This window comes from Periplaneta americana, chromosome 7 (assembly GCF_040183065.1).
Source record: "Periplaneta americana isolate PAMFEO1 chromosome 7, P.americana_PAMFEO1_priV1, whole genome shotgun sequence".
Classification (NCBI taxonomy): domain Eukaryota; kingdom Metazoa; phylum Arthropoda; class Insecta; order Blattodea; family Blattidae; genus Periplaneta; species Periplaneta americana.
In genome coordinates this window covers 144,900,842-144,922,393 of record NC_091123.1, presented here as the reverse complement: position 1 = coordinate 144,922,393, position 21,552 = coordinate 144,900,842, and the positions used below count along the sequence as shown (strand labels likewise).

General features: G+C 36.4%; 1 protein-coding gene across 1 annotated transcript in view; it reads right to left on the bottom strand.

Moving 5' to 3' along the window:
• Positions 1-203: 203 nt before the first annotated feature.
• Positions 204-21,552, bottom strand: part of LOC138702733 (thyrotropin-releasing hormone-degrading ectoenzyme-like) — a 38,000-nt gene continuing 16,651 nt past the window's right edge. Inside the window, exons 6-13 of the mRNA XM_069830038.1 lie at positions 21,182-21,371; positions 18,517-18,718; positions 13,321-13,598; positions 11,412-11,617; positions 6,470-6,631; positions 4,177-4,320; positions 2,927-3,008; positions 204-430 (exon numbers count right to left, since the gene is read on the bottom strand). Of these exons, the coding sequence (XP_069686139.1) occupies positions 257-430; positions 2,927-3,008; positions 4,177-4,320; positions 6,470-6,631; positions 11,412-11,617; positions 13,321-13,598; positions 18,517-18,718; positions 21,182-21,371 (1,438 nt within the window). The 3' untranslated portion in view covers positions 204-256. The remainder of the gene's footprint in view (positions 431-2,926; positions 3,009-4,176; positions 4,321-6,469; positions 6,632-11,411; positions 11,618-13,320; positions 13,599-18,516; positions 18,719-21,181; positions 21,372-21,552) is intronic.

The following is a 21,552-nucleotide window of genomic DNA, read 5'->3' as shown; positions in this document are numbered from 1 at the left end:
TCAATACGTAGTAAATATGCATCCATAGATAGTTGCTAACCACTAGGATCGCTAAATTACAGACATTGCGAAATAGTACCGGCACAGTCTATTGTTCCTAGTACCCTCACAACTCAAGCTTCGTGACTGTATATACTAGACTGTGGTTATACTGTTGTGGGTGATACAAGGCTAATAATTAACCAGAGATTTAAAGACTTGAACTTGATATTTTATTGATATATCCAATTTATGTAACACAATTTTGCTTGCGTTTTTATTGTGAGCTATAGCAACCATAAGTTGCCAGGGTGTCGCTCAACCAGGCGTCGATCTCGTCCAGATAATCTCTGTTCCACTCTATTGCTCGCCTCACCTCCCAGATCGCTGTTTGCACTCTCTCTCGTGAGGACCCCAGTTTGTTCTTGTTGGCCTTGTAGAATGCCAGCAACTGCAGCACAAAATGAATCACTCATTCATAACGCTGGCTCACCGGCTCATACATTCGCTCACCTCTAAGTCACTGACTCGCAATCTCACTCAATATCTCATACAATCACAGGCTAGTCACTTCTCTAACTCAATGATTCGCACTGCCACTCATTGTCCTATTCAATCTCTAGAATTAAACTGACTCATATACTCACTTTTTTAACTCACTGACTCGTACTTTCCCTCAGTGACTCACGTACTTCCACTCACTTCTCTAAATTAATGATCCATACACTCATTCATATCTCTAGCTCATTGACTCATACAATCTCACCTACCTCTCTAAGTTACTGATCCATACACTCATTCATATCTCTAGCTCATTGACTCATACAATCTCACCTACCTCTCTAAGTTACTGATCCAAACACCCATTCATGTCTCTAGCTTATTGACTCATACAATCTCGCCTACCTCTCTTAAGTTACTGATCCATACACTCATTCATGTCTCTAGCTCATTGACTCATACAATCTCACCTACCTCTCTAAGTTACTGATCCATACACTCATTCATATCTCTAGCTCATTGACTCATACAATCTCACCTATCTCTCTAAGTTACTGATCCAAACACCCATTCATGTCTCTAGCTTACTGACTCATACAATCTCGCTTATCTCTCTTAAGTTACTGATCCATACACTCATTCATATCTCAAACTTATTGACTCATACAATCTCACCTACCCCTCTAAGTTACTGATCCATACACTCATTCATGTCTCTAGCTCATTGACTCATACAATCTCACCTACCTCTCTAAGTTACTGATCCAAACACCCATTCATGTCTCTAGCTTACTGACTCATACAATCTCGCTTATCTCTCTTAAGTTACTGATCCATACACTCATTCATATCTCAAACTTATTGACTCATACAATCTCACCTACCCCTCTAAGTTACTGATCCATACACTCATTCATGTCTCTAGCTCATTGACTCATACAATCTCACCTACCTCTCTAAGTTACTGATCCATACACTCATTCATATCTCTAGCTCATTGACTCATACAATCTCACCTACCTCTCTAAGTTACTGATCCAAACATCCATTCATGTCTATAGCTTACTGACTCATACAATCTCATCTACCTCTCTAAGTTATTGATCCATACACTCATTCATGTCTCTAACTTACTGACTCCTATAACTTCACCTATTCCTCTAAGTTAATGATCCATACACTCATTCATGTCTCTAGCTTACTGACTCATACAATCTCACCTACCTCTCTAAGTTACTGATCCATACACTCATTCATGTCTCTAACTTACTGACTCATATAACCTCACCTACTCCTCTAAGTTAATGATCCATACACTCATTCATGTCTCTAGCTTACTGACTCATACAATCTCACCTACCTCTCTAAATTAATTATCCATACACTCATTCATGTCTCTAATTTCCTGACTCATACAATCTCACCTACCTCTCTAAGTTAATGATCCATACACTCATTCATGTCTCTAGCTTACTGACTCGCACTGCCACTCAATGGCTCATAAAATCGCACATCCACCTCTCTAAGTTACTGATCCATACAATCATTCATGTCACTAGCTTACTGACTCCTCATACGATCTTACCCATCTCTCATACAGATCTATACACTCATTCACGTCTCTAATTTACTGACTCGGACTGCCACTCAATGGCTTATACAATCTTACACAGCTCTCTAAGTTATTGATTCTTACACTCATTCACGTTTCTGTCTTACTGACTCGCACTGCCACTCAATGACTTATACTGTATAATCTCACACACCTATTTAAGTTACTCATCCATACACTCATTCATATCTCTTAACTTACTGACTCGCACTTTTACTCAGTAGCTCACAATCTCATTCAATTCTGTGAGGTACAAACTCTCTAAGTTATTAACTCGTACTGCCACTCAATGATTCATATCTCTGTCTGAGTGACTCGTACATTCACTAGTTGTCGTCATGAGTGGCTCAGTCGGTATAGCGCTGGCCTTCTGTGCCCGAGGTTGCGGGTTCGATCCCGGCTCAGGTCGATGGCATTTAAGTGTGCTTAAATGCGACAGTCTCATGCCAGTAGTTTTACTGGCATATAAAAGAACTCCTGCGGGACTAAATTCCGGCACACCGGCAACGCTGACATAATCTCGACAGTTGCAAGCGTCGTTAAATAAACCATAATTTTTTTCACTAGTTTTTTTTAATTCACTAACTCAATAATAACTCATACACTGTCACTCTAACTTAGTCCTTTACTTATATATTGTCACCTACTTCCAAAACTCACGGATTCAGTTCTGTAACTCATTAGTCAATGTATTCTGTTACTGACTCACTAGAACTGGCACTTACTCTCATTGCGTGTCAACTCAATCATTGACTCACACATTCTGTCATTCATGTACTCAATCTTAAATCATTCAATTTGTGTACATTATCACGCACTCAATGCAGTTGTTACCTCAGCCAGACCCTCCTCGGTTCTAATCTTGCTGATGACAGCTTTCACTAGATGTGGCCATACTTCCGGCCTTCCAGAGTATCTGTGAACAGTAAAAGTTTTTATGCAGCACATGATAGACCAACACCGTGAGCACTAATTGAGGTGAGACTATCTTGAGGAACTTCACCCAGCGCGCAAACACAAATTATTGGATGTAATCGGCAGTATAAAAGAATATAGGTAATTCAGAATAGGACAAACCTATATGTATGTATCTAATAACCACCCACTTCACTTGTGTGATTCGGGTTTCGCATATTGCGGATAGATGACAGAACTGTGACCCATTTTCAATTTGCACACCACTTCGGCGGGCCACGCTGTACATGATGTGTATCTCTGAAGAGTTTTATCGTGTACTAGGGTGAGTGTATGTGTAAGTGTAGTGTAGGGAATGGATAAGCATAAAATGTATCACGAGGAAACAGTGAATATTCGTATTTAAAATTAATTGAATATTTACATTTTAATTCAATGTTGTGTGCACCCGAACATATTTTTCAGAGGAATCCTTCATAATTTGGAAGACATTGTATGAGAGCTTGCGAATCTTCTAATAAACTGGCTTTGACAAGGCAGAGGTGGGACTAAACCCCATTTCAGTTTGGTTGATAGGCTTTCCCCTCTACTCACACTCTCTACCATCAGTGAAGGGGGAGCTGCTACTGTCCATCTTACTAACGTTCGACTAATTTACTTTCAACACAGTGACAAAATGTTATTATTGAAAATGTTTAAGGGTAATTTATATTTCCAAAGCCTACACAAAGTGTTAATATTTCAATTTATTACTGTTTATATCAACTGGCACATTAAAAAGCTACTGACAGCAGAAGAAAAATGTTTTCTTCACCGCTAGTTGCTATTCTATAGCATACACAACGGGACAATCTGCAATGTGTCACTCCCCCCTGACTTCATAATTCATACTGACATTCCTCAATTTAATGATTAGTTGAAAATATTGTAAGAACGACACTAAAATATACACAAACATGTAACTGTCAAACTTTTGTCACTGTATTTTATATTCACTTATGTACTTTATTTAATGTTTTATTTGCTTGTGTGTACAACTTGGGGGGTGCAGGTATAAGAGGTAACAGCTACCGATCTGTTACTGGTGGACTCTGGGCAAGTAGAAGGGGAAAGAAATGCCTTCGCATCCTCTCAACTTGTATGAAATGTCGTTTAGTTGACTGACTTACCTTTTCTGCAGCTGATCGAAGTGCTGCACGAAAAATCTGAAGGTCTCATTGCGCGTATGCCTGTCGTTTGTGATGAGGATGATGGCGCGACTCCACATGGATCTTGTGAGCGGCTCCAGCTCGTCCAGCGTTGCGTTCAGGATCCTGCAACATTAGATCTCCACTCTCAAATGTCTGTTCTCTCCCCCCCCCCCCAAATAGTGTGTTCAGAGATAAAACTTATTACACCAGCTATTCGTTTAGCCTCTTCAAGTTATGACATCTGTAAGTATACGTGTACAAGTGTGAAACCTAAGAACGAATATTGTTGTTGTTTGTTGTTTTCCAATGCCAGGCGTTTGACAGTAAAGTCATTTGACCTCTTGCACTCCAATATTTTTCAAAGATATTATCATGGTCAGCCACTGAAGCACAGATTTTGAGGTGTTCCGAATGCATTTCTTGGTTTGAGTTGCACAATGGGCAGTTAGGGGACTTATATATTCCAATTCTATGCAGGTGTTTGGCCAAACAATCATGGCCTGTTGCCAATCTAGTGAAAATGGGAATATTGGGAAAGCGACTTTTGACCCACCTTGTATTACTACAGTAGAATCCCGATTATCCGTCACCCTATTAACCAATTGGCGGATTATCCGACTGTCTTTCTCTCACTCCTTTTTTTTTTTTTTTTTTTGCTACATAAACATATGAAGTAGATACTATTGTACATTATATTATTATATGTATTTTTTCTAGAGAGTATTATTACAAGCATTTAAAGCATTTACACTTAAACAGTTTTGGTCTACTGTTCGTGTTGCCGTACTCTATAACTTCTATATAAAATGTAATGTATTCCATGAGTATCAAAAGAAAACGTGTTGTGCTAAGTATCGAACAAAATGCAAATAATTAAATGGTTTGGGGAAAGAGAAATTGTAAACCTTCGCCATTACTTGCCTACTCATGTGTTACGTTTGGTTTATTTGGCTATAGTTGAATCTGTTATCCAATATGGTATAACTGGATGGGGAGGCATTACAAAAACTGCTCTTTTTCCTCTAATTATGTTGCAAAAACGTATAATCAAAATTTGTTTGAAAAGGCGACTGGATTATCCAACAAATTTGATCCATTCCGAATTGAATGTTTTTAGAATTGACCATATTTATAAATACTCTTTAATGAAATTCTATCATAAAAATAGAATGAAATTTGTAGCTCAGCCACACGCTCATAATACAAGACGAAATGAAATTCTTAAATTAGTTGAACCTAAATATTTCACATCTGCTGCTTTACTACACAGTACAAATTATAGTACACGTCTATATAATTCGATAATAAAATTTCATCCAGAATTGACTACTTTAAGCAATGAAATTTTCAGATCCAAAATTAAAAAATGTATATGACAGACTTCCCTGTATATATATTATGTACCATGTATTGTAAAACAAGTTTATTCCTATCCTAAGTGTATTTTTATATTTTATCTTGATTACTATATCAACATGACCTGCACTAATTATACTACTAATAATAATTTAATATTAATCCATCAATCTCAACATCGTCTCTTTTTCACTCAGTTATTACTAGTATTATTATTTGCTAATTTTATTATCGTCTTTATGTGAGCTTTTTTCTTAAGTATTTTGTCTACAAAGTATGTATAGGCCTATCTATGTAGCGGAACTGTCCCCGAACACGAGCTTTGCTCTTTCGGTGTATTCTAATGTAACGTTTTTATGTATATGTTATTATTAAATAAAATCTAAAATCTAAATCTAAATCTCGCATCACAATACGAGACCGATGTTACAACTGTGCGCGATTTAATAAAAATCAAGGATAAAGCGTATAGAGTATGTAAATCTACAACATGAGACCTGTACTATTCCTATCTTTCTGCTGACAGCCATTAAAAGGAATTTTCTTACCCCTTAAAAACACGTTGTTGACAACCGAACTTAAATTAATGAACTTCTGATTCACTACCAAGCGTATTAAACATAAGACTACGGAGAAAATGACGAAAGTTCAGCATTATTCACTTATTTTATGAAAATATTTTATGGTACGGATTATCCGATTTTTTTCGATTAACTGTTCAGTCAACCCCCTTCATTGCCACGGATAATAGGGGTTCTACTGTATTACGTTTAATGCGAATGGATCTTAAGATGCATTTTCCTGTTATTTTATGACAGAATTATTTCCTGTCGTTAAATAAAACAAGAAGTGACGGTAACATTAGCTTATTATACAAACACGTGAACCTGATATAGACCAGATCGTGTAGGCCTACCTCTCAATGAGTGTTGCATATCCTGGACAGTTGGCCACGCTTTTCTCCCAGAACTTGGACTCGGAGGGGGACAGCTTGCTGATTCGCTCCTGCAGCCCCTCTAGCTCTGTCCTCCAGTTCGCCGAGTCGTTCGTCATGAACTCGGGACAGAATATAACAAGTCTGAAACCAAGCCATACATAATAACTTAACAATAGGTGCCTCTGCTCTGGAGGTCCGATATTCTTGAGTGTTTATCTGTGGCATAGACTATATCGAGAGATTTAATAAAAGCGTGCAAAAATTAAGCAGAGAATACGAGATGCTATGTGGTATGTGGGAGGGCTAGGGTCAATGACCACTCTGGGGGGAGGCATTGGTTGAACGAAGCTACCCATCGCTTCAGGGAGGGGGATCATTCCTATCTCAACTCTACCACGAGCATCTTACCTGTTGGCGGCCTGGAGCTGCCCACAATACACTTCGGCACAGATACATTCCGCCCCCATATGTTCCAAGTCACTCTATAGATTCCTGTGACGGACCATACTTCCCCGAATTAAATCCCAAGTGCCATTAAAAGAGCTGTCCTCTCGCCCCGCCGGTCCGAACCTAGACCAATCAGCTACCCTAGACCCTTTCGACATTTCCTATACCGCAAGCGACAGTGAACCTTTCACCATTGGTGAGAAATGTTATCACGACTTAACTTGACGACGGATCGTCATGGCAAATCACGAAGTACAGAAAAAAAATACGGAAGCCAGTCGCGCAAACCGGTTTGACGACTGACTCTCCCGCTCCGCCTACTCAGCTGTCTACCTCATTGACTCAAATAAAACTCCTCAACCAGCTTCCATCTCTCCCATTGACCTACCTGTCAACCAATCACAGACGCTCAGGATTGTCATGAAATTACAACAGCACACTACCAACAGTAATAACATTACGCTGTTTGTTACGAAAATTAATCAAAGACAACAGACTAACATCGCAACCCAAAAACAATTCTGGACCTACACCAAGTCAACAATCTTGAAAATCCCGTGGTTGTAACACTACCAAAGCCTCTGCACAGTCTGCGCAAACATTAAGGTACTTTTTTCTTATAAAGATTTTTTTAGGAGATAACGAAATTTAACTTAGATATTTAGGGTATAATTTGGAAGAATGGAATTTAAGGAAATGTAGAATTTTAATAGATCTAATGAGAATTTATGCCATAGCTTTTGTAACATATGACAAAGATTTTTCTTTATAAAAGACGATTTTACTGGGTTTGCTTATTTTATTTTTTAATGTAATTTTTTTGTTCGTGTGTTAAAGTAGAAAACTTCATAAATGAATGAATGAATGAATGAATGAATGAATACACCACAGAATCGAGACTAGGACTATTAAAATCACACGCTATCGTAAAACCAACCATTTCACATAAGAATGTTTGAAAACTAACCGATTACCGGTACTCAGAAAGTTTGAAAAAATAAGCCAGTAATATCCCAGTAGACACTTCTTTTGGATGTCATAGACCACGTGCTAACAGTAATAATAATAATAATAATAATAATAATAATAATAATAATAATAATAATAATAATAACAATAATAATAATCTTCTTCTTCTACATCATGGAATTAGGCCTTAGGCCTGTTTCCACATCAAGAGATCAAGAGATCGAGTCTCTCCACCTTGTCATCGGACGCCCAACACTCCTTCTACCTTTAGTTGGTAGTGGAGTAAAATCAATGGAAGCCTGTAGGGTGGCATTCTTTCTATGTGCTGTAGCCAATTAGATCTTAGACTTTGAAGTCATTCTGTCAGGTTAAAAATATTTAATTCTGTTCTGATCTCTTCGTTATATTTCTTGTCTAATAATGCTACTGAACTTAAGAACTTCATTTCAGCTACCTCTATTCTTCTTTTATTTGATCTGTTAAGTGTCCAATTTTCGCAGGCATATGTCAGCATTGGTACTGCCATTCTTTTATAAAATTTTAGCTGTGTGGATTTTAATGTTTTATTTTTCAACGTTCTTCTTATTGTTCCACACGTTATAAAATCTATTTAATTTTATGTTTGTATCGTTCTTTTGACAGTAAGATAGTTGAATCCTAGATAATTGAAGTTATTTACCTGCTCTTTTAATTTGTTATTAATCATTATTTTATATCTTTTATGATTTGTACCTTCGAAACCCATTGCTTTGGTTTCCTTTTCAGAAATACTCATATTATATTCACTTGCGAGTTCATTCAGTTTATGAGCAGCAACTTGTAATTCGTCCTCAGTGTTACTAAATATTACTTGATCGTCTGCGAACAGTATAGTGTTCAAGACTTCGTCATCAATTTTAAAATGAGTATTTAGTTGTTCTTGCCATTGTCTAATGACGTTGTCAATATATATACTAAACAGCGTAGGGGACAGTGGACAGCCCTGTTTAACTCCTTGGTTAGTTTTTATTTGTTTATTACTGATGTACGTAGTCTGTTTTTATTTTTATCTGTGTTCAGAAGTATAGACTCTGAATTACTTTTATTAAGTGGTCTGGAAATCCTCTTTTATACATTATTTCCCATAATTTCTTTAGTGACACTTTATCAAAAGCATTCTCGTAGTCGATGAAAAGCATATACGTTGGAAAATTAAATTCTCATCTTTTTTGGATAATTTGTTCTAAAATGAATATGTTGTCCGAGCATGAGCGACCTTTTCGAAATCCATTTTGTTGTTCTGTCAGCAATAATAATAATAATAATAATAATAATAATAATGAGTGAAGGAATATCGCACAATCTGCATATTCTTTTGTTCAGTTTTTGCAGAAGTTTGTTAATGAGCTGTTCCTTTTTTTTTTTTTTTTTTTTTTTTTTTTTTTTTTTTTTTTTTTCCCCCACCAAAATAAATGGTATCGGTCACAGTTCGACCCACATAGTTTGCACTTGTACCAGTCTTCCGGGACGTGGTATTTCTTTGTTTGATGTTTCCGATGATGGAATCCATGAGTAGGCCTATTGCTAACAGTACTGAAGCAGCGGGGTTTTGTGTACCTGATTCCTTTTCAATGGGATTTGGGAAAAGATTGCGTTTCACTTGTCTTCCTCACCGACTCACTGGGATAGTGAGCGATATAGTTTCATCGAAGTAACTAAAGAAGTAAAATCAGTAAATAAATTGTTATTATACGGAACGCACGTTCTACTTTACTTCTAGGCCTATAGAGACATAGTATTACCACAGTCTAGTATATACCGTCACGAAGCTCAATACTTACTAAATATGCATCCATAGATAGGCCTAGTTGCTAACCACCAGGATCACTACTATCGCCTCATCACAGACCCTTTCCTAGCAGACGATAAAATGTATTGTACTTTCGATATCGTGTTATTTGAAAAAATTAGCACCTTCCACTATTGAAATATGAAATACATAAGGTTTATATATTATTTTCATAAAGTTTATATTATATTTTATAAACTCACCTTCCTGGATCTTTCGGAAGAAGGATAACTCTGACCTCTTTTTCTTACAATTTATAGTGCTACAAACGTCTCCTTGTCCCATATTATTGTATTTTAGCCATATACAGTTATTAAAGCCGATAACGAACATTTCACAGTTTACACACTTTTCACAACAATGCGAAATACGGCACAGTCAATGCCTTTTCGATCTAGACTAGGCCGTAATGTAGGGGCCTATGTTCGGGTTTTCTATTTCAGTGTATGTAGCTCAGTGAAATATTATATTATAACTTTATTGCGTATCATTGCTAAGTTTTATTTAGTGTAATGTGTCCATAAGTTCCGTTTACTTCTTGTTGCATAATATGTTGCAGAAATAATTACAAAACTGTGTTATTTTAATGTGAAGAGAATTTTACATGTTAACATAATCTGCTCGCATCAACATTTTAAGTTTAGAATTGAAGCTATTTTTAGGTTTAATAAAAAATAATTTATATTGTGATTTTAATTTAGCACATCTACCTTCCTTAACTGTAGACAGAAAATTTACCATACCACTCCTGTGAAATTAGTGTAGGCCTACGTACGATTGTGTTACTTCGTCTCTTAGGTAGTAGATAAATACAATAATTCAGTACTCAATTGTAGTACTGTATTAAAATACAAACAAATTGAATGAGCTGGATATCATACATGACATTATGTTTAATTATAATGTATAATTGCGAATATAGGAATATAATTTAAATATAGTAAACATAACCTATAATTTCCATATGACATAACATACATTATGTAATGGCAGGACATTGGAACCATTAAAATTAGACAGAAAGGTGCAACTGGTACAGTAAACATAACCTATAATTTCAACTTATCTAAATATCAGTGCGGTGCAACTGAAAATTATTGAATCATGCATAAATGAATGTACAAGAATTTCGCAATATTTAATCGAAATAAAGACAGGTATTACACATACGAACAACGTAATTTTTACACCAAAAATAATATTACACTTTAACTCACAAGTGAATTTATGTCTGAAGTGTCTCCTAATCATTGTTTTAAAAATTTTATTAATGCAATTACACTACATTTTAGAGAAATATATGTTATTCTTTATGCATTCCAACTAATTTATATGGTTGAAACGCCGCCCTTCGTGATCAGGTTAAGCGAGTCACATAGTCTGCCTTACGGCCTGTATTAGATCACGATGACAGTGGCACAGTCTATTGTTCCTAGTACTCACAGCGCTCCAAGCGGCTAGCAATTATCGCGAGAAATGCAAAAAATCATCCCAGCTTCGTGACTATTTATACTAGACTGTGGTATCCTATTGTTTTAGAGAGATATTACAAGGTAGAAGACGTCTACGTAAAAGGTTAGAAACAATGTTGAAAATGCGCTAAAGGACTGTAGGCCTAGACATTATGACTTCAGATGTGGCCGATGAGAGATATGGAGCGACTGGGTTGTTACTCACTGCGAGGAATTGTCCCTCAATGGAAACATGGCTAAGTAGTCCCTCAGATACTCTTCTGTAAAGTTGATGAAAGGCTGGAACCCAGCGGCCTCCAAATTCTCATACAAATGCCCCCGGAATATATATCTGCCATAATAGTTTGCAATTTGGTGGTATTCATTCACAGATTGCTCCATCACGGGTGTCAGTAAGCATCGAACATAGACCTGCAGCAGAAAATAATAGAAATAGAGTGCTTTTTGTTAATTATTTAACGACGCTGTATCAACTACTAGATTACTTAGCGTCGATGGTGATAGCGAGATGGTATTTGACAAGATGAAGCCGAGGATTCGCCCAGTTTATCTGACATTCGCATGACAGTTGAGAAAAGTCTCGGAAATAACCCACGCCCGAGCGCAACTCCGGATCAGGAGGCAAGCGCCTTAGCTGACTATGGTGATAGAATGCTCTATGGTTTCAAATCTATTAAAATTTTTACTCAATGTAGATCTGACTGAATTCCTGCTAAACAAGCAAGGTATTAGAATGACCGTAGCTGGAGCTTGAGGACTAGCAACACTTTAAACCCGATAACAGATAGAAAAACTGAATCACGAACGAATAATCTTACTGTACAAACAATACAATATGCGAAGAGCTGTATGACGGTATAAGTGAGAATTTAATTAGGTCTGCATACATACACTTCAATTGCGTGACTGTTTATAAATGAAGCAAGATTGCTTAATAAAAAATGAAACAATTTGGTGGAAAGGAAATGACACTGTTCGCCATGGATATGTTTACGTCATCTCCGATAAACTCAACAATCTAAACAAATACATTTATATAGCTACATGAGGGGGAGTCCACATATAGCTACAATAAAACCTCCCCTCGTGGACACTTCCAAGATACGGACACTCCTAAAATACGAACAGATTTATGTTCCAACTGTAATCATAGCTATAGAAATAATGATAAAATCAAATCTTATTTACGGACACTCTCAGTTACGGACTCGGACAACTGTTTCACGTTTTAAGGGGGGAGGCAGGTGAAAATTGAATTTTAGAAAATATGGAAGCTAAAAATGTGAAAATTAATTTTCCTCTTCTTTTCTATATGGAAAACAACTAGGAAAAATGTAGTCCCACTTGTTTGGATATTTCAGGAATTGTTTTTTAAATTTGAAGAAAAAGTAGTCTATAATTACGAAAAAAAAAAACCTAAAACTTTTCCAAATTTTCACATTCAAGTGTGCTCTTTTATTTCAATCTAGCTTTGTATGTTAAGTAAAACTGGGCATTTGCAGTTCAGTGCTGTTATTACTTTTGATTTTACAAATGTATTAACTTACATCATGCGGTTTATAAAATTCTAACTATTTTAGTACATACCTCAATTTAATAATTTCTGAGCAATATAATTTAAGGAGTAGAGCAAAATGGATACTCAAAATTAATTGTCATGCTTTCATGAGCATGCACAAAAAAAGTCAACCTTCTAGCACAATATTTGTGGAAGGTTTAGCATTTTTTGTAGGCCTAATATATAATTTAAAAAAATGAAGTGTGAAAAATTATATTTTTAAGTTTTCATGCATGAGGTATTTAAAGTGCAGCTATTTAAAAATGGCCGATTTATGACGACGTAACTACCTGAAACTTTGGGAATATATTTTTTAAAGCATAAATTATTTTTTTTCTAAGATAAATGAAAAATGTAATTTGTGATCAGAAATGATGAATTTTCACCTGTCTCCCCAACGGGATTGCTGAAAATCTCTTTCATGAGCAATTTACTTGTGAAAATGAAAATTGCATCTTCTTATTTTGGTGCATAGTAAATAATTTCAGTCCCTAGTGTCGTGTCAGTGAAATCTGAAGACTAGGCATTGACCCTACGAAATAGAATAGAAACTTACATTGAACTTGTCCTCGATGGGGGTTCCGTAGAAGGGCCTGTTACAGTCTCCGACGAGGAAAGCCACGAAGATTGCCCACACTGTGAAATCTGTTTCATTGAACAGGAACAGCGTCATGTCGAGAGCTGTGCGGTGCTGGAGCTGTCCGACAGAAGCCAACAGCAAAGCGTCCTGCAAGAGCTTCCTGCGTACGGATGCCGGGAACTTCTTCCCCGAAGAACTGAGAGCGCGGGACAGCAGCCGCCAGTTGTGGCTGTCGTAGTTGACCAGGAACATGCCTGTCAACGAGCGCAGTGATTAGTTATAGCACGGAGACCCACTCAAAGTTAATCACTGAATCTTTTAGAGAATGTGCCTAGGAAGTAACTTCGTATAATTCTTTGTCTCTTAATAAGAAATAGTTTATAGGTTATATAGAACTTTGAATATATACTGTTTTCGCTGTAAGAAAAATCCTAATGTAAACATAAGCAGGTTGTTGTCATACCCGTGATTGGCTCCCAGTCGAAACACTCACATGACTCAGGAGAATATAGTTCGTATTTGGAAACCATAATCTTGTATTATTTGAAAATAAAAAATTGAATTCTAGTTGTTAAATACGATGAAACATATAACTTTACTCATATGTAAAACGCTGTGTAAAAGAAAAGCTACTTTCATATTTTGTTAAATACTATGAACGCGGATGAATACAAACAGTAATACCGAAGTAGTCTGTTCTTGTAACAAGCTGGCGTCACTTGAGCTCGTAGTTGTTCACGTAAGCACGTGGTACTGAAGTATGGCTTCTGCATTCTCGGTGTGTTTGGTTATTGAACATAAGAGTGGAAACCCTCTCAAAAACGGAGATAAACAAATAGTCTGAAATGTATATAATAAGTTAAGTGAGTTTTAATTATAGTAGGCCTAATTATAAAGTAAATGTTTCCTAAGCAAATGCATAGTAATGAGCAGGGAAAGGATTTATATGTAAATACATATTTACTTATAAAGCTAATATAATTTATATTTTGCATTATCTTTATGTTTCACAATGTGTAGGGTTGAAAAATCCTACTTTTATTTTCCATATTTTTCCATATTTTAGAGTTTAGTACATATTTTCGTTAATTTCCATATATTTTCCATATTTCATATAAAACAGTCCATATTATATTAGGTTTAACAATAAAACAAAACAAAATTCCATTAACTTTTAAAAATACATTTCAACAATAGAGATTTAAACACATGTTCAGTAATCCCTTTAACATCAGAGTTATTTGAAAATTAGCAGTCCTATCAACAATGGGAAAGTAAGTTACAAAACTGTATTAATTTAATTTAAAATTTTTAACAGACTTCAGTTGTGCAGCTCAACAGTTAAATGCCAGTCAGAGTACACATAGGTTCAGTTTTGTAAATCATACTATAAAGACGGTAAATATGCCAAAAGTACGTCATTCAGTCAATTTAAAATCAAAACTAACAAGTTACATTTCAGAATTTAAAGAAGATGGTTTATCAACTGACAATAAAATATTATTTTGTAATTTGTGTCAGTGTGCAGTATCATCTACACAAAAGTTCCTGGTGCAACAACACATTACAACTAGTAAACATCAGGCCAACAAACAACTAAATTCCAAGCAGAGACAATTGTTTTTAACACAACCAACAACATCGAATGTAAGATCTGAGTTTAACATCGACCTGTGCCGTTCTCTCATCTCTGCTGATATTCCTCTCTACAAACTAAAGAATAAGGTCTTCAGGGAATTCCTTGAAAAATATACTCAACATACAATCCCGGATGAGTCAACACTTAGGAAGACGTATGCTCCATCCATCTACGATGAGACAATACAGAAGATAAGAGATGAAATTAAAGATAGTTCAATTTGGGTTTCCATTGATGAGACTCCCGACAAAGAAGGTAGACTTGTTGGTAATGTAGTTATCGGTTTGTTAAGTGAACAATATTCTGAACGAATTCTTTTACATTGTGATGTTCTAGAAAAGTGCAATAACAAAACTATAGTTAAACTGTTCAACGAAGCTATGGGTATCCTGTGGCCAAAGGGTATTATGTACGATAATGTGTTATTCTTTATTAGCGATGCTGCCCCTTATACGGTCAAAGCTGGACAAGCATTATCTGTTGTATATCCTAAATTGACTCATTTTACTTGTGTGGCGCATGCATTTCATCGTGTGGCAGAAGTGGTCAGAGACAATTTCCCTAAAGTAGATTTGTTGATTTCATCAGTGAAAAAAGTATTTCTCAAAGCTCCCAGTAGAGTTAACGTGTTGAAAGAAATGTACCCTGAAATTCCATTGCCACCAAAGCCAATTTTAACTAGATGGGGTACATGGCTAGAAGCAGTTGAATATTATGCCGAACATATAGACTCTATTAACAATGTTCTCCTTGCATTGGACTCTGAAGATGCAGTCTCAATTGATACTGCGAAAACAGTTACCTGTGACATAAGTGTGAAGAATGACTTAGCTCACATTCAGCATACATTTTCATGCATCATAAAAACGCTCAAAAGTCTCCAAAATAGGCACCTTTCACTATCTGAAAGTTTTGAAATTATAAATAGTACTGTGGAACAACTGAATCGTGGTAGAGGTAAAGTTGCAGATGCAGTAAGAGCTAAGGTGGACACTGTACTTTCAAAAAACCCTGGATATGAAGAACTACAAAAGGTTGTTGCTGTGATGAGTGGTGAATCAACAGTGAAGATTAACTTGGACTTATCCCCAGCAGACATTGTGAAATTGAATTATGTACCAGTTACTTCTTGTGACGTCGAACGCTCTTTTAGTCAGTATAAATCTATCCTCAGAGACAATAGAAGAAGATTCACTTTTCAGCACTTGAAAGAAATGTTTGTAACCTATTGTTATGGTAACAGACAATAAAAATTGTGTTTTGTTGAAACTACATTGGAAGATAAGGTACGTCCATTATATTTTTTGTTTAGTTTGATTAAAATGTACCAATATTTAACGTACATAGTCATTTTTTTATAATTTTAAGTCCATATTTAATTCCATATTTTGGTAAAAATCCATATTTAATTCCATATTTTGGTAAAAATAACTACATATATATTTACATATTTCATATATTTTTAGTCCATATAAATCCGTTCCCTGGTAATGAGGTTAGACCTACTTGACGAGTAACAGGAAATGTTTAACATGAAACAGAATGTACAACAGTAGGCGGGAACATATACTGAGAATCTATGACGCCAAACAGCGGACAATGAAGCCTCACTTCAGTCACGTGATATTGTTTACATTAGGACTTTTCTTACAGCGAAAAGATTATAGTGTTGCACTAACTTGAAAGAAGGAAACTAGTAGGCCACATACAATTTATTTATTTGTAATGCAAATTAGGAATGAGTGACCACACCTAACTTACGAGAATTACATTGTATATATTCTAGCAATACTAATTAAAATTTAAACAAATTATAGTCTACATTAACTTCAAGATCTGGGTCTACTTGAATGATTGAGCGGAGAACTGTTTTCAAAACATGGGAGAGGTGATAGTTGAAGGAAGAAGGAAAGTGCATAAGAGTAACAGAAGAGGAGACGATACCTACTAAGAGATATGCCACTGTAGCTGTGAGCAGTAAGGGATGAATATAAATATAAACAATACGATGACCATGGTTATCGGAATAAACATAAAGAAGGTAACCGTGCGAATTCGAAATGAAGCAATAGAAAATGTGGACAGCTTCAAATACAGTACTTGGAGTATAGTATAAGTAGAAACATAAGCTGTTGCCAGAAAGTCAAAAGGAGGATAGCAGTGGAAACATAAATTTTTAATAGGAAAAGAAACATTTTCTGCGGTTATTTGGAAAATGGATTAAGGAAGAGACTAGTGAAGTGCTTCGTGTGGAGTGTTGCATTGTATGGGGAAGAAAGATTAACATTACGAAGAAGTGAAGAGAAACGACTAGACGCATTTGAAATGCGAATACGCCTATGGAGAAGAATGGAGCGTGTGAAATGGATAGACAAATAAGAATTCAAGTTATGCCAGAGAAGTGTGTGAACAAAGAATAATGCTGAAGCTGGTCAGGAAGAGGAAAGAAGGTGATTGGGGCATTACCTAAGAGGAAACTGCCTATTCTAGGAAGCACGGGAAGGAATGGTGAACGGAAAAAAGATAGCAGATGATCGACAACATGAAGATAATATAAATCGTATGCGCAGATGAAGAGGAAGGCGGAAATGAGGGAAGATTGGAGAATGGTGGTTTTGCAGTGAATGACCTGCCCTTCGACAGAAAACTATGAATGAATGAATAAATGAATGCAGAGTGATTCAGAAGCATTAGTCCCTCTTTAAATTTCGACTCTGAATCAACATCTTAGATTTCTTAGCGTCTGAATGAGATGAAGGTAATAATGCCGGTGAAATGAGTCCGGGGTCCTGCATCGAAAGTTACCCAGCATTTGCTCAAATTGAGTTGAGGGAAAACCCCTGAAAAAAACTTTAACCAGGTAACTTGCCCCGCCCGAGATTCGCACCTGGGCCATCTGGTTTCGCGGCCAGACGCGCTAACCGTTACTCCACAGGTGTGGACCATATTATATTGTAGCCTATATAAGATTTACTTACGTTGATCTTCCTGTTTGTAGAAAGCACCACGATATATAATCAATAATCCCTTTTGCCATAACTTCACCATTAACACGACAAATAAACAACGGGGGGAAATCAAAACGAATGGCACATTGCACCTTTTTACGAGAGAGCCCTGGTAACTTTGCACCATTGCCATCTTTGGTGGTCTTAATAACACTCTACAATCTTTTATGGACATAGCTCTGTTGACATATAATGTCTGCTGGAAATTTGCACCGTTCTAGTGAAATATCACATTTCTTTTAATTTTGGCACTTAGAACCTTTCTACTGTTAAGTATCCAATTATTATGCAGCGGAAATGGCAACGGGCGTAGTATAGTCTAAGCAGCGGATACCATCCCGAGATATGTATTGACGCATAAAATTCACGGCAGTTAATTTAATGTTCAAAATCAAATGATATTATAGTTAGCGGAGTCTACAGCAGGACCAGAATACGATGAGTAGTTGGTATGAGGTGTAAGAGAATGTGCGTTTTAAAATGGTAATTCCTCTATCCTAGAATCCATTTGTGAATAATGCGCACCCGTGTCTGAGGGACTGACTATGACGAAGGACTCTGGATCTGTGAGGTTGTTGATAGTGAGGCTCCTCTCCTTCATCCAGCGGACGGGGCGAGCTCCACTGAGGTCCATGTTGTGGGGAGTGAGGTACGCGATAGGGATCCACCACAGTCGACCGTCTCCCTCTACTGCCACGCTGCCGTTCAGACACATTACAGTCGCGTGCTGTGTGGTAGATAAGCACATTTCATATTCAAATAATAATATTATATAATATTCAGTAATTATGTTTTATTTTGTCAATACGTATATGTTAACAAAAAGCCTTAATTTTAGGTTTTTTGTAAGCTTAATATATATATATATATATATATATATATATATATATATATATATATATATATATACCGGTATATATTTTTTTTAGATTTTTTTGAGGAAAGGTTTAGGAACGATACATCGTTAAAATTTTCGTTTTTTCTAATGCAATGGCGTTTGTGAATTGACTTATTTTACAAACACCCAAAACACACTGCAGTGGCGGCCGGTGAGACATTCTGGTGGTGGTGCCAAAAATGAAAAAAAGTTGTACGCAAATTACCCTAGTAAAATTAATAATCGCAGTTCATGTTTGCATTATATTAAATAAAACACATTAATTAAACCAGCTATTTTACTAGGAGTGCAGTTAATAATGTATCTAGTAACAGTTACAATAACATTTCCGAAACTAATAACGAAATTTACAGATACAGATAATCAAAACTTTCACAGTATTGTTAGTCAAATACAAATAACTTTAATAACCAGTAAAATTACTGGCAAAAACACACGAGATAAACAATGGCATAGATAATAAACAAACACGTTTGCACTTTATTTAACAGGCCGATGAATCCAAGGCAGCGGCCTGAATAACACATGTTCATGTCCTGCACAGATCTCATGTATCGTCAACAGAAGCTTCAATACTATAGCAACATTGTAGCGATATTTAGTTGCCGCAAAATAAAACATATATTACACAATATTAACAAACAGTTTTACATAATGTGAAAAAATATTTATCTTTCTAAAAAGAACCATGACTATCTCTGCGTTCAATATAGCTAAATGGATAATAATTTACACATTCAAATTCAAGTTATGCGCATTAGTTTTGAATTGGCAACATTACATTAACATTTGGCGCGGAACTCTAACTCATAGACAAATAACGTCTCCAGCAACCCTGCCATCTAGCGAAATTTCTGCATTACTGTGCTCTAGCGGGCGGAATATTAACTACTGAGTCAAATTGAATTCGGCTCTGCCATAAGAAACGCATATAAACTAGAAGCAGTAGCCTTTTGTACAGTGTTATATGGACGCAGGTAGTGCCTCAGCGAAGTGGCTCCAACGTTCGGAAAAACGCTGCAAGAGTGCGTCCGGATATGTGCGCGCGCTCGTTCAAATGAAATACGAATAAAATGTATAAACTATTACAACTGCGTTCTAGGATATTATTTTTGTTTATTTCATTGGTGGTGCCATGGCACACTGGCACTACCCCAAAAGCCGCCCCTGCTAAATAGATAGGGTTACCATTAGTCTATCGTAAGAAAAGAGGACACTTTCTATATATAAAATGAGGACACATCCTTTTGACAACAATACGTTGGCATCATAGTAGTTTACAAAACATAAATGAAGCACAATATTATACTATCATACTTCAGTTAACACATAACAACATTCAAAAAGAGAAAATACTAATTTACTAGGTTTTGTGCATTTTAAAAAACTTAACACTTGCCTTTATATTGGCATAGTGATGACTGGCATTATTGAATAGAGACACATATAAATTTAGGTTATCCAAATTTAATATATTTTACTTCAGGAAGTCTGAACCGTGCATACTATAGGCCCTATCCTAAAATTAATTAATTAAATTGCTAGAAAAAATAAGTTAAAATCTGAGAATTCGGGCCCTAATGTTTCATTACACTGGACTCTCCTAAGTTCGACTGAACAGAATTGAAAGTTCAGTCCAATAAGGGTAGTGGGTGTGGCAGGTGAAATGAAAACAAATTCTTATTGGTTTTCCATCAACGAATACAGTACTGTACTTGCATTTCCTGCCCGCCCCGAGACTTGTGTATGCGCTTCTAGTACCACAATGGGTTTCGACAGTTCCGTCTCATAAACGGCACAATGCAGTCTGCTTCCTGTAGTGGGAGGAATAAATATTGTACGTCAAAGGAAAAATTAAATATCCTAAAACGTGTTGAAGGCGGAGAGTCTCTGTCTCAAATAGAAAAAGAAGAGTTCATTAATTTAAAACCAGTGATTAAATCCTATTCAATAAAATATTCTTTTTTCCTTTAACAAAAGTATCACTACAAGACAAGAGAAAAAAATTCCAATTTAAATGGCAAACCCATTTCTTAGTGCCCGTATAGGGGCGTGTCTAATTCTCCTACGTAAGCAGTCGAACTAAACGATGTCGAACTTGTTTTCTGTCGAACTTAAGAGCTTCCATTGTACTTCCCTTGTAATATTTCATGATGAGGATGATGATGATGATGATGATGATGATGAGATGATAATGATGGTGGTGGTGGTGGTGGTGGTAGTGGTGGTCTCGCCACTGAATAGACCCGTAATGAATACACGTACAAACAACCAGGACGTTGTTTGCCTCACCTGACGCAACAATGCTGAATTGTTGCTGTAATCCCTAGCCACGTTCAGCACAGGAATGATGCTCCTATTGCCGTGCAGCCAGGATGCCTCAAGCTCTGCCACTGACAACGTCTGGGGCAGAGTTCCATCGGCGTGCGCCCGTTCAGTCAGGCTGCTCCACAGCTTGCTTGCAGTGATTGTTCCGTACGAGCTGCAAGAAAAATGAATAATTCGACTTTATTCGAGACCAATTTACTAGAGACCAGTGGCGATTCCTCCATGAAGGATATGAGGATGATCCTACAGTTTAATTTCGTGCCTCTAAGGATAGGAAACATTTTAATTACAGATTTTGTTTTTCAATGCTTCCCGACGTATTAATTTCCTTTAAG